The sequence below is a fragment of the Vipera ursinii genome (genome assembly GCF_947247035.1).
Source record: "Vipera ursinii genome assembly, chromosome: 1".
Classification (NCBI taxonomy): Eukaryota; Metazoa; Chordata; class Lepidosauria; order Squamata; family Viperidae; genus Vipera; species Vipera ursinii.
Window position 1 is genome coordinate 16305771 of NC_139512.1, and position 22302 is coordinate 16328072.

The following is a 22302-nucleotide window of genomic DNA, read 5'->3' on the forward strand; positions in this document are numbered from 1 at the left end:
CACTAAGCTTTCCTGCCTTTGAAACCAACAGAGCAATTGAAAGAAGAGGAGCCACGGAGACCAAAGGAGAGAAGCCACCCACCCCTCACCATCTGCAAAGAAGATGTCTGTCTGTGTGTGGGGGGGTCTTGAAGGACAAGAGAGGCACTGTCAGGGTGGGGAAAACATCTTTTCTTAATTTCCTGGCCTCCAGAGAGGCCTGCCTTTCCCACGTTGTGGCGGTCATCCCGGGTTTTAGCAGCCGGTCCAAAGCTCGGGGCGGGGGTGGGGGCAGCTTGGAGGAATTGGGGGTGGTGTGGAGGTCCTTCTCTCTCTCTCTCTCTCTCTTTTTAGCAAGGGGTTCTGACTCTGTGTCATCCCTGTGTCAGGGGTTGGAGACGGGTGGGAACGTGAAGGAATAGAATAGAGTAGAACAGAACAGAACAGAACAGAATATGGAACATAACAGAATAGAATAGAATAGAAATTAATAGAATAGAAATAGAATAGAAATAGAAATAGAATATAATAATAATAAATAATAATAAACCTTTATTGTCAAAGTACAACATGTGTACATTGAGATTAGCTGAGCCTCCCCCCCCCCCCGTGCTCTCTCCCCCCAACACACAGTGACAACAAACCCTCCATCCCACCACACTATGTGAACCAACTACACCACACACCGGCCTCCCAAGTCAATTCTGCATAAGATTAAAGGTAAAGGTAAAGGTTCCCCCGCACATGCGTGCTAGTCGTTTCCGACTCTAGGGGCCGGTGCTCATCTCCGTTTCAAAGCCGAAGAGCCAGCGCTTGTCCGAGGACGTCTCCGTGGTCATGTGGCCGGCATGACTGGACGCCAAAGGCGCACGGAACGCTGTTACCTTCCCACCGTAGTGGTCCCTATTTTTCTACTTGCATTTTTATGTGCTTTCGAACTGCTAGGTTGGCAGAAGCTGGGACGAGTAACAGGCGCTCACTCTGTTACGCGGCACTCGGGATTTGACCCGCCAAACTGCCGACCTTCTGATCGACAAGCTCAGCGTCCTAACCCACTGAGCCACCGCGTCCGCATAAGATTATGTCCCATTTAAAAGCCTAACAGCCCATGGATAAAAGCTGTTTTTCAGCCTGTTGGTACAGCTGGCTATATTCCTATATCTCCTACCGGATGGTAGGAGAGTAAAGAGATACCGTCCAGGGCGTGAGTCATCCCTGAGAATTTTCCTCACTCTTCCAAGGCAGCGGGCCCTGGCGAGGTCATCCAGTGGTGTCAGAGAACAGCCCACAATGTCTTGTGCTGTGCTCACCACCCTCTGTAATACTTTCCTGTCCGCGGCTGTCAGACCGGCATACCAAACCACAATACCGTACAAGAGGACGCTCTCTATAGTAGACCGGTAAAAGAGGGTCATTAGCCGTTGTTCTACCCTGTTCTTCCGCAAGACCCTAAGAAAGTGAAGCCTCTGTTGGGCCTTTCTAGCCACCTGGGTTGTGTTAACTTTCCAGGTCAGATCTTCACAGAGGTAGACTCCCAGAAATTTAAAGGAGGAAACTCTCTCTACACAGTCCTCCCTGATGTAAAGTGGGGCAGAACAGAACAGAATGGAAGGTCTTCTTGGAGGTCATCTAGTCCAACCCCCTGCTCAGGCAGGAAACCCTCTACCATTTCAGACAAATGGCCATCCAATCGCTTCTTTAAAACCTCCAGGGATGAGGCAGTCACAACTTCTTGTGGCAAGCTGTTCCTCTGGTTATTTTTTCTCGCTGTCAGGGAACTTCTCCTTAATTCCAGATTGCTTCTCTCCTTGAGTAGTTTCCATCCGTTGCTTTTTGTTCTGCCTTCTGGTGCTTTGGAGAATAGTTTAACACACACACACACACACACACCCTCTTCTTTGTGGAAGCCCCTCAAATACCGGAATGCTACTATAATGTCTCCCCTATTTCTTTTCTTTCAACTAGCCAAACCCAAGTCCCGCAGCCATGCTATGAACATTTTAGCCTCCAGGCCTTGGATCATCTTAGTTGCTCTTCTCTGCACTTTTTCCCAAAGTCTCAACATCTTTTTTATAATACGTTGACCAAAATTGTGGTGTCAATTTCATATAAAGTGCATTTCAATTCTCCAGCCAAAGATGACTAGGGCACGAGTGAACAAGTGCAGGGCCTCAACAATGCAAGAGCACAACTGGTGCACGACACCAAGTTGCGCACAGGCCCTCCTAGCCACGTCTGCCAACGGCACTTTGAGCAGGAGTCCGAATAACCCTGGAGGTCATCTAGTCAAACCCTCTTTTCAAGCAGTTGACCCTAGACTCTAAAGAGCCGTGCTGGCACAGTGGTGAGAATGTAGTATCGCAGGCTGACTCTGTCCACTGCCTGGAGTTCGATCCTGACCTGCTCAAGGCTGTCTCTGCCTTCCACCCTTCAGAGGTCAGTAAAAGGAGGACCCAGATTGTTGGGGGCAAATAGGCTGACTCTATAAACGGCTTAGAGAGGGCTGTAAAAGCAGCGCAAAGCGGTATATAAGTCTAAGGGATATATGGCTAGTGTTATTTCAGACAAGTGGCTGTCCAGTCTCTTCTTGAAAACTTCCAGGGTTGGAGCACCCACAACGTCTGGTGGCAAGCCGTTCCACTGGTTAATTGTTCTCACTGTTAGGAAATTTCTCCTTAGTTCTTCTTTCCTTGATAAGTTTCCATCCGTTGTTTCTTGTCGTGCCTTCAGGGGCTTTTGGAGAATAGCTTGACCCCCTCCTCTTCTTTGGGGCAGCCCCTCAACTATTGGAAGACTGTCGTCAGTCCAGGAAGACCCCCAAGTTGCACATCGAATCTGGATCCAGAGTTAATTCCAGCTGGGGAATTCTGGGAGTTGAAGTCCACCCATCCTCAAGTCGGCCAGGTGGAGAAACCTCCCAACCCCACTCCCCCCACACCGGAGCCTGAAGAGGACCCGCAAGAAGGAGCCAGACGCCCCCTCCTCTTTTCTAAGCCCTGCTCCCAAAATAGATTAGGTGGGGGGTGGGGAGAAGCAGGGGGAAGGCAGCAAAATGGACAAAAATAGATTTCCTGATTGAAGTTCCCAGCAAGAGAAGGAGAACAGCCAAAGCTGTCTGCAGTGGAGAGGCTGGGAGTGGGGGTGGGGGGGTGAGCTGGCGGAGGGCCAGAGCACATCTGGAGCCGATTCGAAGAGGTCAGGTGATCAAAGATTTAATGAGGTTGCAATCAAATTTTATTAAAGGTCAGACGTTGCTTCGGACCCCTCTCTGCACGCAAGGAAGGCTGGAAGCTGCCCCGCACAGATCGATGATGATGATGATGATGATAATAATAATAATAATAATAATAATAATAATAATAATAATAATAATAATAATAATAATAATAATACTGGACAGCCATTTGTCTGAAATGGTATAGGGTTTCCTGCCTGAGCAGGGGGGTTGGACTAGATGACCTCCAAGGTCCCTTCCAATTAATAATAATAATAATAATAATAATAATAATAATAATAATAATAATACTGGACAGCCATTTGTCTGAAATGGTATAGGGTTTCCTGCCTGAGCAGGGGGTTGGACTAGATGACCTCCAAGGTCCCTTCCAATTAATAATAATAATAATAATAATAATAATAATAATAATAATAATAATAATAATAATAATAATTTGGCTAGCTCCTGTCCCAAGCACGGTTTTAAGGCACCTGGCAACCTCTTTATCCTTTTTTCTTCCCAAAGGAAGCCCACCCTCGGCCGACCTCCATGAGGACTAGAGTCTTGATTGTGTTTTTAAGGCAAGAGCCCTAGCTCAACTGCTAATGTAGAAGGGGAGTTGCGGCTTGCAACCTGTGAGTGTTTGAAGTTACAATGGCACGGGTGGGGGGGGGAAGAAAAATGTGACTGAAGTCTAGTCCTCTCACTTACGACCGTGGCAGCATCCCCCACAGTCATGGGATCAAAACCGCTTAGCAACCGGCATGTGTTTACGATAGTTGCAAGCATCCCCCCAGGTCATGTGATAAATAATATTATGTGAGTGTGTGTGTGTGTGTGTGTGTGCATGCGTGCGCTAAATCACAAATGAACCTCCCGCCTTTGACCTTCAGTTAAAACATGTTCAGGTACGAGAGGTTGAAAGGGACCGTGGGAGGTCATCTAGTCCAACCCGCTACCCAGGACAGGAATCTTCAGCCCATCCAGACAAAGGTCGCTTTCTCCCACCCTCCACCGTTGGTTTGAAACCCTCCAGGGGTGGAGCATCTGAAAGACTGGCCAACTCTTTCATGCCGATCCCAATTTGGGATTTGGGTTTTCCTGGGGGAAAAAACACGTCTACCTTCACTCACTCCGATCCTTCTTAATCTTTTTTGGCAACCAGAACTGGAACCCAGATCCCCGGTGCAGGCGAGAGCAGAAAAATCATTTCCTGAGATCCTGGCATGATGAGCCGTGACGGCGCAGTGGTTAGAAGGTGGCATTGCAGGCCGACTCTGTTAGATGTTTTGTGCCAGCCATTGGCAGTTACCCAAAAAGGTCATCAGATGGGAGCAAAGAGGCTTCTTTGCTTTCACTGATGAGTCAGGGGTCTCAGACCCCTGCAGCCCCATTGGAGAGAGTGTTTTATGGTTAGGGAGGGGCTCAGACCCCCCATAAATACCTCTGCTCAGGGGCTGCTCTTTGTTCTAGTGCTTCTCATCTTTCTCTCTCTCTTGCATGCATTCTCTCTCTATCATACAAGCATGGATGCCTCCATGCCATATAGCTCTTTTTATATAACCTATCGATGAATAAAGCTTCATAATGATTGCATCTCTGCATCCTGCCTTTTTTACTTGGAAGCACCTTAACGACCCTTCGATCTCTCATCAGACCTGCTTTACAAGTTGGTAGCAGAGGATGGTTTAAGGCAAAGCTTCCAAGCTTGCAGATAGCAGTAAGATCCTTAGATTTGAAACTGAAATGGATGGCCGGAGATCCCAGATTGTGACCAGGAGTCTTCAATCAAGATCAACAGCTCTAGCCCCTGAAGCAAGCTCCGCTCCAGGTGAGAGCACAGATGGCTTCCTTCTGCACGCCACAGAGGGAAGCCTGGAAGTTTTACAGTCCGCCCAAGACTGTCCAGATGCAGCAGAAGCGCTCCGGACCCAACACAGGCAACGCGTGGACCAAATGTCTACACAAGAATGCAAGGAACTGCTCCTAAAACTCCTTGCAGTACAGAAGACCCCACAAGCCTCTCCACGAGGGACATCAATGCAGAGAGACTCTGGATGCCGGGTAAGCCCCCCCTCAGCGACCACGAGGCCCCTTAATATGGCGCCCGCCACCCTGAGTAACCCCGGGACCCCAGGGCTTTCGGCGTGAAATTCCCTGCCAAACTGTGACCTACAGCTTCCTGGGGCAACAGGAAACAAGATGGCTGCGCCCAGGGAGACCGCATGGTCCGGCACAGGAAACAAGATGGCAGCCCCCTGTGCGCCCACATGTTCTAACAAAGAAAGGCCTCAATTAAGCTTGGGGCCCCAGCAATCCCTGGCATCCAGCTGTAGCAACATGCAAACCCCTGAGCTCTCTCCACCAGAAACCCTCAAGACCTACGATGGCAATAAGGACTGTTCAGCCGAGGCTGGTACAAATACAGCTGCGCTTAAAACTGCCATCCTACTTGCGGCCCTTGAAGCCAAAGAGACTGATTACCCTCCAAGGCCCCTGACCCTCTCTCCGGGGCCCCCAATTTTCCTTTCGCCCCCGCCCAGGTGCTCTCCTTACCAGATGGCCTTCGGGGGGGGGTTGGCCCCCTCCTCCAGCATCGGCTTTAGCCATCCCCAAGGTTTTCAGGACCAGCGATGGGCTTCTCATGAAAATCCAGGGCCGGGGGGGCTCCAGGAAGGATTTCCAGAGTCTTTTCAGATCCAAATGCCGGCTGGCAATCTTGGGCAACGCCCACCCCCCGATCACATGTTTTCCGGACATGCCCAGTACGGGCCTTTTAACCCTGAAGGGGGGCCATCCAAAAATCAGAGAAAAATACCACCAACGCCCACTAGAGGGGTTCCTTTACCTTTCTTTTCAATGCAGACCTCTCAGATGCTCTCCAAACAAGACAAAACGTTTGTGCCTGCGTCCCCGTTACCACACAACTTTGAAAAACTGAAAATTGGGGGGGAGAACTACCACAGTTGGAATAGAAATGTGCAGGTATGTCTATTAAAGGATGGGACTCTTGAAATGGTTCTGAACCCCCCACCTTTCCCGTGGGGATCACGAGAAGAGTGGCTCCACAGACAGGCATTTTCTACTCTGATGGGTTCGATGGATGATAACTTGTTCCCTAGCATTCCAGATGGGCTCACAGCTAGCGCAGTTTGGTGGATATTATACAATTTATTCAACAGCAACAACATTGGTTCCCTCACCAGACTCACAACTGAGTTTTACAACACAAGACTCAGGTTTGGGGCCAGCATGGCAGAACATCTCGGAAAATTAAAATCGCTCAGGGCGCAACTGATGTCCAGAAATTACCGTGTACCTGAAGAGAACATGGTCGCAGTCATCGTGGCTTCCCTGGACAAAAATTGGAGCAATTTTATTATTTCCCTGGAAGGGGGCAGGGATGAAGCCATGCCTCTGTCCTATCTCGAGGGCAGACTCATTGACGAAGATAGAAGACGGAGAGATGCAGGAGAATACACCAGAGTCACCAGCCAGCCAGCCAGCAGACGACACCGCAACTCAGAGCAGGTTAATGCTCTACTCAAGTGTTTCACCTGTGGCTCTGAGGGGCACCTCAAGAAGGACTGCCCCCATTATCAACAAGGCCCCAAGCGTGGTCCCAATCAAGGTAGGGGCAAGGGGCAAGAAAGGGGGCGTGGCGTGGCGAAAAGTACTGCCAAAGGCAATTTTGTGTCTACTTGTGCCCCCACCACAAAGGCTGATAGCCCCACTGACTTATGGTTACTGGACTCTGGAGCTTCATCTCACATTACCAACATGAAACAAGGTTTTAAAAGGTTAAAGAAAATTAACTCATCTGTCAAAGTGGCAAATGGTGATAAAGTTTTAGTTATTGGGGAGGGAACTGTTTCTGTACCCGGGCTTGGAAAAGTTGAAGGGGTGTTACATGCCCCCTCCATTGCCAACAACCTATTAAGCATTATCAAATTATGTGACGATGACAAGGTGGAAGTTTTATTTCGCAAAGGGGGAGGCCATGTCACCCGGAACCAGAGGGTCATTGGAAATATTGCCATCATAAATGGTTTGCCATATTTTTCCCCTGAGAAACCACTGCTTAACCAGCGCAAGGCCGAAGCAGTTGCATCCAAGTCCCCACAGCAAGGCAGTGTGGATAAGAAATCCGAACCTCAGCTGTCACCTGAAGCACCGCTCAAGGCAACCAATGCCAAGAGGGTGTCAGTGGGGAAGCCACTCCACGATAAGTGTGCCCACCTCTTACACCGAAGATTAGGTCATGCAAGCTTCCCTGTGGTTAAAAAGATGGGAGAGTTTGCTGAGGGAGTCCAAATCAAAGATTGTGAGGTATTCCTGGACTGTGCAATCTGTAAGAGGTCAAAGAGGAAGGCTGCGCCCATACCTAGGGTGTCACTGCATAAGACCCAATATCCGTACCAACTAGTACATGTTGATTTGGTCGGGCCTTTTACACCATCCCTAGGGAAAAGTCAGTATTTTCTCACTGCCGTTGATGATTTTTCACGGTACGGCCACGTGTATATCCTCATAGAAAAACCTGAAGCCTTTGACGCCATAAAATCACTCTACAACTTTGTAGAGACCCAGTATAAAACCGTCACTAAAAGAAAGGTTGTAAGTCAACAGCTGCCTGGACCTGTCTGGAGGCAACCGAAGACTGCATTAGCCGACATTCTTGCCTTCCTTGCATCCGTAGTCCAGATGCTCGTGAGACGTTACACGGAGCATCTGGAAGGGCCCATCCAAGAAATATCCTACTCTGAGAAGGCCTGGGTGTTTTTAAAGTGGATGCAAGCAAAGGCACCCTTCAATCTGACAGCACTCGTGCAAAAAATAGCTTGTGCAGATAGCAGACCAAGACATTGGTGAGGTTTCCCCTTTTTGGCAAAGCTTCTGAAGATAGACAGAAGAGTAACCCTCCACCTACAAGCTCAAGGTAAAGGTAAAGGTAAAAGTTCCCCCGCACATGCGTGCTAGTCGTTTCCGACTCTAGGGGCCGGTGCTCATCTCCGTTTCAAAGCCGAAGAGCCAGCGCTTGTCCGAGGACGTCTCCGCGGTCATGTGGCCGGCATGACTAGACGCCAAAGGCGCATGGAGCGCTGTTACCTTCCCGCTGTAGTGGTCCCTATTTTTCTACTTGCGTTTTTACGTGCTTTCGAACTGCTAGGTTGGCAGAAGCTGGGACGAGTAACAGGCGCTCACTCTGCTATGCGGCACTCGGGATTCGACCCGCCAAACTGCCGACCATCTGGTCGACAAGCTCAGCATCCTAACCCACTGAGCCACCGCGTCCCTTGTTTACAAGCTCAACTGAGCCCCAAATTTAGGTTGCTAAGCTAGACGTGCCCAGTTCCTCCAACCGTTCCTTATATGTTTTAGCCTCCAGTCCCCCGATCATCTTTGTTGCTCTTCTCTGCACTCTTTCTAGAGCAGGGGCTCTTCAAACGTGGCCCTTTTATGACTTGTGGACTTCAACTCCCAGAATTCCTCAGCCAGCGTGCCTGTTTGAAGACCCCTCCTGTTCTAGAGCCTCAACGTCTTTTTTTGTATCAGGGTGACCGAACTGGGGGCAGTATTCCAGCCTGGTGCTCTTCAACGTCTTCATCAACGATTTGGACGAGAGGATAGATGGGGAACTCATCAAATTTGCATATGACACCACGCTGGCAGGAATAGCCAACACTCCAGAAGTTACAGGCTTAAGATACAGAAGGATCTGGACAGACTCGAACACTGGGCACTATCTAACAAAATGAAATTCATTTTACATTCTACATTTAGGCAGGAAAAACCAAATGCACAGGTATAGTATAGGTCAGGGGTAGGCATCCTCGGCTCTTTTATGACTCATGGACTTCAACTCCCAGAATTCCTGAGTCAGCATAGCTGACTCAGGAATTCTGGGAGTTGAAGTCCATGAGTCATAAAAGCCGAGGTTGCCTACCCCTGGTACCTTGCTCAATAGTAGCAACTGTGAGAGGGAGCTCGGAGTCCTAGTGGGCAATATAGCAATAGAACTTATATACCGCTTTGTCGTCCTTTACAGCCCTCTCTAAGTCAGCCTATTTGCCCCCCAACAATCTGGCTCCTTTTACCGACCTCGGAAGGGCGGAAGGCTGAGTCAACCTTGAGCCGGTCAGGATTGAACTGCTGGCAGTGGGCAGAGTCAGCCTGCGATGCTGCATTGTAACCACGGCACCACCAGGGCTCTTAAAAGAGGAAGGGAGGGAAGAAAGAAAGAAAGAAAGAAAGAAAGAAAGAAAGAAAGAAAGAAAGAAAGAAAGAAAGAAAGAAAGAAAGAAAGACAAAAGAGGGAGGGAGGAGAGGAAAGAAGGGAGAGCGAAAAAGAAGGGAAATAAGAGATGGAGGGAGCAGGAGGGAAAGAACAAAATGGAGAAAAAGAAGGGAAGGAAGGAGAGAGTAGAGGGGAGGAAAGAAAAGAAAGGTAGAAAGAAAAGAAGAGAGGGAAAGAGGAAGAGGGAGAGAATAGTAATAGCCCTTAGACTTATATGCCGCTTCACGCTGCTTTCACAGCCCTATCTAAGCGGTTTACAGAGTCAGCCTCTTTGCCCCCAACCATCTGGGTCCTCATTTTACCGACCTCGGAAGGACGGAAGGCTGAGTCGACCTCGAGGCGGCCAGGATTGAACTGCTGGCAGTGGGCAGAGTCAGCCTGCAATCCTGCATCCTGAGCCCTGCGCCACCACGGCTCTTCCTATCACTTAAATACGATTGGATCTTGGCAAGAGACCACGTGGACTAGCACCTTGAAGCCGCTTCCGTTTCAGAGGCCTCGAGTTTTGGGGAGGGGCCATCTAGACCTTCCCTTCCCAAAGCCCAATGCCTGAATGACATTTCCCCCCCCCAGGTGATTCCCCCCACCCCCATTTCCCAGAAGAACACCTGCACACTTGGATTGCCACGCTTTTGCCCACTTTCCTGGGCATCGGCCTCCAGCAACGGAAGAGGATTTCCTTCTGACTCAAAGACCCCCACGCCCCCCCTACTTGGGAGGTTTACAATAATTGTGATTTTAGGCTATTTACGCAGGCCGCCCCTCCCGCCCCAGGAGGGCTGGGGATTTAAACCGGTCCGAGAAGAAAATCAAGATTAATCCCCACAGATGAAGGCTCCCCGCTCTTATGTAAGCAGCTGCCCAGGGTAGCCAACCACTGCAGACCCCACCGGTGGGTCCCCTCTTCTTGCAGTGACCATCTTGGCTTTTCTGACTCTGCCACCCCCACCCCCCCGCCCACCAGAAGAAAAAAAAAAGAAATCAAGATTTCTGCTCCTGGCCAGCTGAGTCTCCCTCCCTCTTCCTCACGCTGTGGATTTCAAAGACCCCCCCTCCCCACCCCAATTTGGGGAAAACTGAGTCCCCTTGGTAGCCCACCAGGCCTCGCCCCATGGAGGTGCCAGCAGGCATTGGGCACCACACACACCCTCCGCAAGTGCCACAGCCTGGGTTTCAGGGACTGCCCTCCCCGCGGCAGCTGCTTGCGGAAATAGGAACCCCGTTCAATTCCTGCCCAGAGGCTGCAGGCTCCCCTCCCCCCCCCCGTATAATTTTGCCTAGGTTTTACAGGTGTCCCTGGAGATTCCCAAGTCATCCAGGCCACGGTTGTCCCGAAGGTGCTTTTTTTTTCCCCCTAGGAGGCAGCCGGACTTCCTTGTTTTTCTTTAAAGACGTTTCGCTTCTCCTCCCAGGAGCTTCTTCGGCTCTGACTGGATGCTGGGGAATGGCAGGATTTATACTCCTTAAAGACTGCTGGTCATTTGCCATCTTTTAGGCCAGGGGTAGGCAACCTCGGCTCCTTTATGACTCGTGGACTTCAACTCCCAGAATTCCTGAGCCAGCATGAGGGAACTATGGCCCCCTCATGACTCGTGGACTTCAACTCCCAGAATTCCTGAGCCAGCATGAGGGAACTATGGCCCCCTCATGACTCGTGGACTTCAACTCCCAGAATTCCTGAGCCAGCATGGTCAATACAAAGGATACTGGGAATTGAAGTCCATGCGTAAAGAATGCAGGGGTAGGCAAGCTCAACTCTTTTATGACTGGTGGACTTCAACTCCCAGAATTCCTGAGCCGGCATGGGGAACTATGGCTCCCTTCATGACTGGTGGACTTCAACTCCCAGAATTCCTGAGCTGGCATGGGGAACTATGGCTCCCTTCATGACTGGTGGACTTCAACTCCCAGAATTCCTGAGCCAGCATGGGGAACTATGGCTCCCTTCATGACTTGTGGACTTCAACTCCCAGAATTCCTGAGCCAGCATGGTCAATACAAAGGATACTGGGAATTGAAGTCCATGCGTAAAGAATGCAGGGGTAGGCAAGCTCGGCTCTTTTATGACTGGTGGACTTCAACTCCCAGAATTCCTGAGCTGGCATGGCTCAGCTTGGAAACCTCTCCCTTTCCCCTCAGCATGGCTGGCTCAGGAATTCTGGGAGTTGAAGTCCACGAGTCGTAAAAGAGCCCAGGTTGCCTACCCCTGTTTTAGGGGAAACAAACATTGGGGAAACGAAACAACCACTTCACAAACGCTTGGCACAACGGAGGAGAACCAACCCATGGGGAGCAGAGTCCGGAGTCAGTCTGCATTTGAAAGACAAAGGCCGCTCTTGCCAAGGCAGCAAAGTCCACATTCTGGTCAGAGAGGACCGCTGGCTTGAGGGGGGGGGGTGTCCAAGACGCCGTCTAGATCCAAATTGAACAGCTCTCTCTCAACGGGGGTGGGGTGGGGGTGGGATACGACATCATCCATCTCCAGGGTGCAACACGCTCCTTTCGGCAGCTCCAAGAAGGCTCCAGACCCCTTTGCACCACTCAGGCGACCCCGAGGACACAGACTGTGAGATGGTCTCACGAGGTCGATGGATCGTTAAGGTGCTTCCAAGTGAAAGGCATCACGCAAGAATGCAGTCATTCAAAGCTTTATTTAACGATAAAGTAAATAGAAAGAGTTTCCTGGCATGGAGGCCTCCATGCCTGGATTGTAAGCTAGCAGAAGAGAGAGCAAGCAAGCATAGCATAGACTAGTCCAGACTAGACAAAGAGCAGCCCCTTGAGCAGAGGTATTTATGGGGGGTCTCAGCCCCTCCCTAACCATAAAACTCTCTCGCCAATGGGGCTGCAGGGGCCGGGGACCCCTGACCCATCAGTGGAAGCAAAGAAGCCTCTTTGCTCCCATCTGATGACCTTTTTGGGGAACTGCCATGGCTGGCACAAAACATCTAACACAGACAAGCATCCAAGTGGCCTCAACGACTCTCAGAGAGAGTACCAATGAGCAGGTGACTGCAAGGAACAGAGTCAAAGCTGAAGAAGATTCTGGGATGAGAAGCGAAATGCCTTTCAAAGAAAAAACAAGAAAGTCTCTGGGAAAAAGAGAAAAAAAAGCACCTCTGGGATATTTTGCAGATATTATTTTTGCAGATATTTTTGGCACATTTGTCTGAAATGGTCCAGGGTGTCCTGCCTGAGCAGGGGGTTGGACTAGAAGACCTCCGAGGTCCCTTCCAACTCTGTCATTCTCCGAGAGGAGGAAAAAATAGGAGGAGGCGCCTGGCTTCCCTCGTCCAGCCCATCTGCCTTCTTCAACCGGGTGCCCTGCAGATGTTTGGGACTACAAGGCCACCTCCCAACTCCAGACGGTACCAGCTGGATTTGATGAGAACTGTAATCTAAAACATCTGGAGGGCTGCAAGACGACCCTGACTGTTAAGGGGGGGTCTCTCTCTCTCTCTCTCTCTCTCTCTCTCTCCTCTCTCTCTCTTTCTCTCTCTTGCTTTCTCTTTCTCTCTCTTTCTTTCTCTTTCTCTCTCTCTTTCTCTCTCTGTCTCTCTTTCTCTCTCTCTCTCTCTCTCTCTTTCTTTCTCTCTTTCTCTCTCTCCCTCCCTCTCCCTCTCTCTCTCCCTCCTCCTCCCTCTCTCTTTCTCTCTCTCTCTCTGTCTCTCTCTTTCTTTCTCTCTTTCTCTTTCTCTCTCTTTCTTTCTCTCTTTCTCTCTCTTTCTCTCTCTCTCTCCCTCCTCCTCCCTGTCTCTCTCTCTCTCTCTCTCTCTCTCTCTCTCTCTCTCTCTCTCTCTCTCTCTCTCTCTCTCTCTCCCCCTCTGCCTGGAAGAAGCTCAGGAGGCTTTGCAACTTGATCCCTCTCTCTCCACACAGCCAGGGCCTGCTTCGTTTTGGCAGAGGCAGCCCAGCTGGGAACCAGGTTTAACCTCAGACACCAAAAATCTCTTCCCACCCAAACGAGTCCTTGATATGCACAAGGTTTCCAAGAAGACCCCATCCTTCCAAATATCCCAAACCGTTTCAGTCCATCTGCCAGGGGCTAAATAAAGCTGCCCGATTTCAGCAGTGGTTCGAGGCCCGCCTGCACCAAAGCCAGTCTCGGGGAGTTCCAAGGCCCACCGTCTGATAACCGTAGCTTTAATGGATTGTTCTCCCTCTTGCTTTCTGTTGGGACTGTGCTTCAAAGTGAGTCCTTGCGCCTTTCTGCGTGTTTCTCCCCTGCTTAGGAACTCTGTTAAGTGTCAAACATCTGTTCAATCCTCGGCTGCATGAACAGAGGGATAGAATCAAGAACACCTGAAGTGTTTATACCACTTTACAATGCCTTGGTAAGGCCACACTTGGAATACGGCATCCGGTTTTGGTCACCACGATGTAAAGAAGATGTTGAGACTCTAGAAAGGGTACAGAGAAGAGCAACCAAGATGATTAGGGGGCTGGAGGCTAAAACATATAGGGAACGGTTGCTGGAATTGGGTATGTCCAGTTTAACGAAGAGAAGGGTGAAGGAAGAGATGATAGCAGCCTTCCAGTATCTCAGGGGCTGCCCCAAAGAAGAGGGAGTCAAGCTGTTCTCCAAAGCACCTGAAAGCAGGACAAGAAGCGACGGATGGAAACTAGTCAAGGAGAGAAGCAACCTAGAACTAAGGAGAAACTTCCTGACAGGGAGGACAATTAACTACCTGCCTCCAGAAGCTGTGAATGGTCCAACACTGGAGGTTTTCAAGAAGAGACTGGCCAGCCAATTGCCTGAAATGGTATAGGGTTTCCTGCCTTAGCAGGGGGTTGGACTAGATGACCTCCAAGGTCCCTTCCAACTCTGTTATTCTATTCTGTTCTAGAGCAACAAAGCAATTAACTGATCTAATCACGACCACAATCCAGCCCAAAGAGTTTCGTTCAGAGACCTTTGCCCCATTTTATGACCTTTTTGTGGCAGCCCCTCAAATGCTGGAATGCTGCTATCCTGTCTCCCCTCTTTCTTCTTTTCTCTAGACTGGCCAAACCCAAATCCTGCAGCCGTCCTTCGTATGTTTTGGTCTCCAGGCCTTGGATCGTCTTAGTTGCTCTTCTCTGAACTTTTTCCAAGGTCTGTATTGGAAGATTGCTCTCACCCCTCGTCTTTCTCTTCATTAAACTAGACCACAGGTAGGGAACCTTGGCTCTTTTATGACTCGTGGACTTCCACTCCCAGAATTCCTGAGCCAGCATGGGGAACTATGGCTCCCTTCATGACTGGTGGACTTCAACTACCAGAATTCCTGAGCCAGCATGGTCAATACAAAGGATACTGGGAATTGAAGTCCATGCGTAAAGAATGCAGGGGTAGGCAACCTTGCTCTTTTATGACTCATGGACTTCAACTCCCAGAATTCCTGAGCCAGCATAGGGAACTATGGCCCCCTCATGACTCGTGGACTTCCACTCCCAGAATTCCTGAGCCAGCATGGTCAATACAAAGGATACTGGGAATTGAAGTCCATGCGTAAAGAATGCAGGGGTAGGCAACCTTGCTCTTTTATGACTCGTGGACTTCAACTCCCAGAATTCCTGAGCCAGCATAGGGAACTATGGCCCCCTCATGACTTGTGGACTTCAACTCCCAGAATTCCTGAGCCAGCATGGTCAATACAAAGGATACTGGGAATTGAAGTCCATGCGTAAAGAATGCAGGGGTAGGCAACCTTGCTCTTTTATGACTCGTGGACTTCAACTCCCAGAATTCCTGAGCCAGCACGGCGCAGCTTGGAAACCTCTCCCTTTCCCCTCAGCATGGCTGGCTCAGGAATTCTGGGAGTGGAAGTCCATGAGTCATAAAAGAGCCAAGGCTGCCTACCCTTGAACTAGATATACCCAAATCCTGCAACTGTTTTTTCATATGTTTTTTTAGCCTCCAGTCCCCTGATCATCTTTGTGGCTCTTCTCTGCCCTCTTTCTAGAGTCTCAACGTCTTTTTTGCATTGTGATGACCAGAACGGGATGCAATAATTCCAAGGACGGCCTTACCGAGGCCTTGTAAAGCGGTACTAGAACTTCACTTCATCTTGATTCGGTCCCTCTGTTAACGCAGGGCTAAAAGCTTCTTGGAAAGCAAGCAAAGAGATTCGGGGGGGGTCGGGGGGGGGAGAAAGCGGGCATCCTGCAGTGCAAATCTACACATGTTTCATCCAAAGTACACATGGATTTGATTTAGGCTCCTATTTGTTTTTCCTCGGCGTTTCATCTAAGGTTTTTCTCACTCGACGTCTGAAACGGAGGGCTTGTCTGGAAAGGGGGATTATTTATTTAAAGCTCCTTGCTCCTATCCTGCAGGTAAACGCTGTGGGTATGTGCAGGCATGCACAGGCTGATTTTTTTTTTGTTATCCTACTTCAGCCAGACTGCGGGATGACTCACAACATCCAGCCAGCCGTTCACCCTCAGCTACGCTAAACGGTCTGCATTCAAAACCACGAACCGTTTGCCTTTCAGTCTGGGCTTGCAACCTGAAACCGGAAGTCTCAGGCCTTCAGTGTTTCTTGACAAAAAACATCTATGGATAGACACAGCAAGATTGTGGTCACTACCAAGCATGGAAGGCTTTCTTTTAATAAGCAGAAAATAAATAAATAAATAAAAAACACAACCCACAAATTCTCGAATTCCGTTGCTGAGAAAATTCAGTTTCTCAAACCCGGAAACCTTAAGACGTGTGGACTTCAACTCCCAGAATTCCCCAGCTGAAACCAGAGCCAGTGTTTAACCCAGTTTCTCAAACCCGGAAACCTTAAGACGTGTGGACTTGAACTCCCAGAACTCCCCAGCTGAAACCAGAATGAGCATTTAACCCAGTTTCTCAAACTCGGAAACCTTCAGACGTGTGGACTTCAACTCCCAGAATTCCCCAGCTGAAACCAGAGCCAGCATTTAACCCAGTTTCTCAAACACGGAAACCTTAAGACGTGTGGACTTGAACTCCCAGAATTCCTCAGCTGAAACCAGAGCCAGCATTTAACCCAGTTTCTCAAACCCGGAAAACTTCAGACGTGTGGACTTCAACTCCCAGAATTCCCCAGCTGAAACCAGAGCCAGTGTTTAACCCAGTTTCTCAAACCCGGAAACCTTAAGACGTGTGGACTTGAACTCCCAGAACTCCCCAGCTGAAACCAGAATGAGCATTTAACCCAGTTTCTCAAACTCGGAAACCTTCAGACGTGTGGACTTCAACTCCCAGAATTCCCCAGCTGAAACCAGAGCCAGCATTTAACCCAGTTTCTCAAACCCGGAAACCTTAAGACGTGTGGACTTGAACTCCCAGAACTCCCCAGCTGAAACCAGAATGAGCATTTAACCCAGTTTCTCAAACTCGGAAACCTTCAGACGTGTGGACTTCAACTCCCAGAATTCCCCAGCTGAAACCAGAGCCAGCATTTAACCCAGTTTCTCAAACACGGAAACCTTAAGACGTGTGGACTTGAACTCCCAGAATTCCTCAGCTGAAACCAGAGCCAGCATTTAACCCAGTTTCTCAAACCCGGAAACCTTCAGACGTGTGGACTTCAACTCCCAGAATTCCCCAGCTGAAACCAGAGCCAGCATTTAACCCAGTTTCTCAAACACGGAAACCTTAAGACGTGTGGACTTGAACTCCCAGAATTCCTCAGCTGAAACCAGAGCCAGCATTTAACCCAGTTTCTCAAACCCAGAAACCTTCAGACGTGTGGACTTGAACTCCCAGAACTCCCCAGCTGAAACCAGAACCAGCATTTAACCCAGTTTCTCAAACCCAGAAACCTTCAGACGTGTGGACTTCAACTCCCAGAATTCCCCAGCTGAAACCAGAGCCAGCATTTAACCCAGTTTCTCAAACCCAGAAACCTTCAGACGTGTGGACTTCAACTCCCAGAATTCCCCAGCTGAAACCAAAGCCAGCATTTAACTCAGTTTCTCAAACCCAGAAACCTTCAGACGTGTGGACTTCAACTCCCAGAATTCCCCAGCTGAAACCAGAACCAGCATTTAACTCAGTTTCTCAAACCCAGAAACCTTCAGACGTGTGGACTTCAACTCCCAGAATTCCCCAGCTGAAACCAGAACCAGCATTTAACCCAGTTTCTCAAACCCGGAAACCTTAAGACGTGTGGACTTGAACTCCCAGAATTCCCCAGCTGAAACCAGAGCCAGAGTTTAACCCAGTTTCTCAAACCCGGAAACCTTCAGACGTGTGGACTTGAACTCCCAGAATTCCTCAGCTGAAACCAGAGCCAGCATTTAACCCAGTCAGACGTGTGGACTTGAACTCCCAGGATTCCTCAGTAAGCATGCTGCCTGGGGAATTCTGGGAGTCGAAGTCTGAACCTCTCACTTAATCGCTTTCTCGACCGACCTTGCCCGTTTTTGAGCCCCCTACAGATATCCCGGGGCGGGGGGTTCCCCCTAAAAGAGGGGGAAGCTATGGGGATACAGGAGATGTTGCTCAGAGGACGGAATCCCAATTGGGGTGGGTGGGCGAGCTGGGCTGGCCCCCATCTCCTCCATCTTTGAATCCTATCTTTCATTCCTCATGCGTCTTCCCCGCCCGTTTCTTCACTGCTCATTTCTTTCCCATGGATTTACTGTCTGATCTTTCGCTTGCGCAGATCGTAAGATCTGCAGTGTGAGATCTTCAGGATAACGAGAGGATTATCAATGTCTTTTAAAGAGGGATAAATAAATAAATGAGTGAGTGAGTGAGTGAGTGAATGAATGCAGACGTATGGGAACCACCCAATGTTCTTTGCCAAAGAGTGATGAAGAGCCAACGTAGATTCTGGCTGTGAAGCCCGCAGAGAAATTGTTCTCCTTCCACAAAACGCTAAACTACAGGCCATAGAAGCCCGCTGATCTTCAGCTGCAACCGACCGCTGAATCTGTCCAGGGAGATTCTCCGTCCTCCAGGGTCACGGTTATCCCCAAAGGTGCTTTTTTTTTCCCCAGGAGGACACTGGACTTTCTTTGTTTTTTTTCCTTTGAAGACGTTTCGCTTCTCATCCCAGAAGCTTCTTCCGCTCTGACTGGATGGTGGAGAAATGGAAGGATTTATACTCCTTGCAGACAGCTGGTCATTTGTGTTCTTTTTAGAGGGTCGTTGAGGCCACGTGGAGGTTTGTCTGTGTCCTCATTTGCACTCCAGTTTGAGATGCAGACAACACGGACTTGTCCCCAACAGCCTGCACCTGTCTTCAACGGTGAAGGGACCCAGGGCAGAAAACATCCAGCAGCCAAGACGGCTCCACACCCCTTTGCACCACCCAGCTGACCCTGAGGACACAGACAAACCTCCAAGCGGCCTCAATGACTCTTTAAAAGAAGGCAAATGACCAGCAGTCTGCAAGGAGTATAAATCCTTCCCTTCCCCACCATCCAGTCACAGCAGAAGAAGCTTCTGGGGTGAGAAGCGAAACGTCTTCAAAGAAAAGACTCCACACCCATTTGCACCCCTCAGGTGTCCCTGAGGACCCAGGTAAAGCTCCAAGTGGCCTCAACGGCTCTCTAAAAATGATGCAAATGACCGGCTGTCTGCAAGGAGTATAAATCCTTCCCTTCCCCGCCATCCGGTCAGAGCAGAAGAAGCTTCTGGGATGAGAAGTGAAATGTCTTCAAAGAAAAACAAGGAAGTCCCGTTGCCTCATGGACAAAAAGCACCTTTGGGACAACATCTGAATCTGAGCAGGGCAGAGATGGAGGAGTCGTAAAACGGTGTCCTTTCCAGACATTAAACTAATTCCACATTTCTCCGCTCCGGGGCGGTTTCTAAGCAGTTCCTGCGTGACGCAACAGGAGGATTGCCTTTGAATGGGTTTGGCTCGCCTACCTCTCTCGCATTGGGGTCCTGTGAATCCGTACACGCAGGCACAGCGGTTGGGCCCGATGCACCGGCCGCCGTTTTGACATCCTCCTTCGCAGATGGCTGGGTGAGAAAGAGAGAGAGAAAGAGGCATAAATCGGGAGATGAGCTTGGAACAAGGCTGGGAGTCCCAGGAAGATCGGCTTTGGGGTGCGTCTTCTGAATGTGTGTATGGGTGAAAAAGAATGGGGGGTGATCTCAGAGAAAAAGAGCTCACCTGGTAGGGTTTCCTGCCTGAGCGGGGGATTGGACTAGATGACCTCCAAAGTCCCTTCCAACATTATTATTATTGCTGTTGTTATTATTATTATTATTTACGTGATATAGTCATGCAAGGATCAACCTGGTAGGGACAACTTATTCTCCAAAGCACCCGAAGGCAAGACGAGAAACAACGGATGGAAATGGATCAAGGAGAGAAGCAACCTGGAACTAAGGAGAAACTTCCTGACAGTGAGGACAATTAACCAGTGGAACGGCTTGCCACTAGGAGTTGTGGGTGCTCCAACCCTGGAGGTTTTCAAGAAGAGAATGGACAGACATCTGTCTGAAAGGGTGTAGGGTCTGCTGCTTGAGCAAGGGGGTCGGACTAGAGGACCTCCAAGGCTCCCTTCCGACTCTGTCATTCTGTATATTATGGATCAAGTAAACCCAGAAATGATTTTGGGTTTTAATCCCTGCTCAGCTTTCAAATTTTCTGGGCTGAGCAGTGCCTCTCGACCTTGGGAAATTTAAGACAGGTGGACTTCAACTCCCAAGGTTCCCCAGCTTAAACCTGGACCAGCGTTAGTTTTTCGTCAAACTTGGCCAGTTTAACACCTTGGGACTTCATCTCCCAGAATTCCCTTGTATTAAAGTGGCCAAGACTGAGAAACATTGAGGTAGAGTGATTTTTGGAAACAGCCACACCCAAACTACCCAGTAAGGTGAAAAATAAAATGGTTATGGGGTGGGGGTGGGTGGGGAGGTGAACAGGTAGACCTCAGCTTACAACCGTTTGTTTAGTGACCAGTTGAAGTTACAACAGCATTGAAGACCGTGACTTATGGCCATTTTTTCATTCTTGCAGCCTCCCCATGGTCACGGCAACTGACTCACATTTATGACGGTCGCAGAGTTCCCCGGGGTCCGGTGATCCCCTTTTGGCGAACTTCTGTCAATCAAAGCCCATGGGGAAGCCAGATTCGCTTAATGACTGCGTGACTAGCTTAACAACTGTGGTGATTCGCTTGGCCACTGTGGCAAGAAAGGTGGTAAAACTCACTTAACAATGGTCTCACTTAGCAATAGAAACGTTGGGCTCCACTAAGTCGGGGATGAGCTGTAGGATTGAAAAAGCTTTGGAAGAAGAAGACGTCAAGAAGAGAAGAATGGAATCTTTCTACCCCGAAGAACTGAAGGAGGAGGGATGCTAACGTCCCCTTAAGCCAGTATTCCTCAAACCTGGCCCTTTTATGACTTGTGGACTTCAACTCCCAGAATTCCTCAGCCCGCATGGGGGAACCATGGCGCTTTTATGACTTGTGGACTTCAACTCCCAGAATTCCTCAGCCAGCGCGCCTTTTATGACTTGTGGACTTCAACTCCCAGAATTCCTCAGCCAGCATGGCTGACTGAGGAATTCTGGGAGTTGAGGTCCACAAGTCATAAAAGGGCCAAGTTTGAAGACCCCTGCCTTAAGCTAATTATTATTAGTTAATTGTTATCAATTAATTACCCACCTGATACTTGGGCCTGACTATTGAAGCTGCCCAGTGCAGGAAATTGCTAATCCCAGTTCATGTTGCACTTATTTACGGTATTTAAAAATAAAAAATAAAATTTATTTATGGGACTTATATGCCTCCCTATCTCCCGAAGGACTCAGGACGGCTCACAACAATAAAACAGCTACAAAAAACAGTAATATAAATATTAAAAAAGAATTAAATTACAAAGCCCCATAATTAATTACTAAAACCAATAAAATTAAAACAATATTAAAAAACCCCATCCTCAGTCCAGGTCAGCCTGATGGAAAACAAATGTTTTGAGGTCGCGGCGAAAGGACCGGAGATCCGGGGTCCATCCGAAGCTCCAAGGGGAAGCTGGTTCCACAGGGCTGGGGCTCCCACAGAGAAGGCCCTCCCCCCGGGGGTCGCCAGCCGACATTGTCTGGCCGACGGCACCCTGAGGAGGCCCTCCCTGTGTGAGCGCACCGGGCGATGGGAAGTCGTTCCCGGCAGCAGACGGTCCTGCAAGTATCCCGGGCCTAAGCCATGTAGGGCTTTAAAGGTAAGTACCAGCACCTACCCGGAGGGCAACCGGTAACCAATGCAGCTCACGCAGGAGGCGTGTAATATGGGAGTATCGGGGTGCTCCCATCACTACCCACGCGGCCGCATTTTGCACCAGTTGAAGCCTCCGGGTGGTCTTCAAGGGCAGCCCCATGTAGAGAGCATTACAGTAATCTATACGGGAGGTAACGGGTGCGTGAGTGACCGTGCGTAGGGCATCTCGGTCCAAATAGGGGCGCAACTGGCGCACCAGGAGAACCTGGGCAAATGCCCCCCTGGCCACGGCTCCTATATGATGATCTAAGTCGAGTCGTGCATCCAGGAGGACGCCTGAGTTGCGCGCCCTTTCAACGGGAGGCAACACCTCTCCCCCCATAACCAAAGATGGTAAATCTTGGACAACACGAGATGCCGACACGTAGAGCCACTCAGTCTTGGCCGGGTTGAGTTGAAGCCTGTTCTTCCCCATCCAGATTCGTACCGCTTCCAGGCAACGGGACATCACGTTGAGGGCATCACTGGGTTGGTTCGGGGTGGAGATGAAAAGCTGGGTATCATCAGCATATTGATAATACCTCACTCCGAAACCACACTTGTACATGTAGTCCTCAAGTTACAACCACAATTGAGCCCAAACTTTCTGTTGCTATGCGAGACCGTT

The 22302-nt window shown here is 49.6% G+C and overlaps 1 protein-coding gene across 1 annotated transcript in view; it reads right to left on the minus strand.

Moving 5' to 3' along the window:
- FBN3 (fibrillin 3) overlaps nucleotides 1–22302 on the minus strand; it is a gene marked incomplete at both ends in the record, with an annotated part of 163194 nt that overhangs the window by 120935 nt on the left and 19957 nt on the right. The window contains one exon of the mRNA XM_083350353.1: nucleotides 19333–19428. Within this exon, the coding sequence (XP_083206479.1) occupies nucleotides 19333–19428 (96 nt within the window). The remainder of the gene's footprint in view (nucleotides 1–19332; nucleotides 19429–22302) is intronic.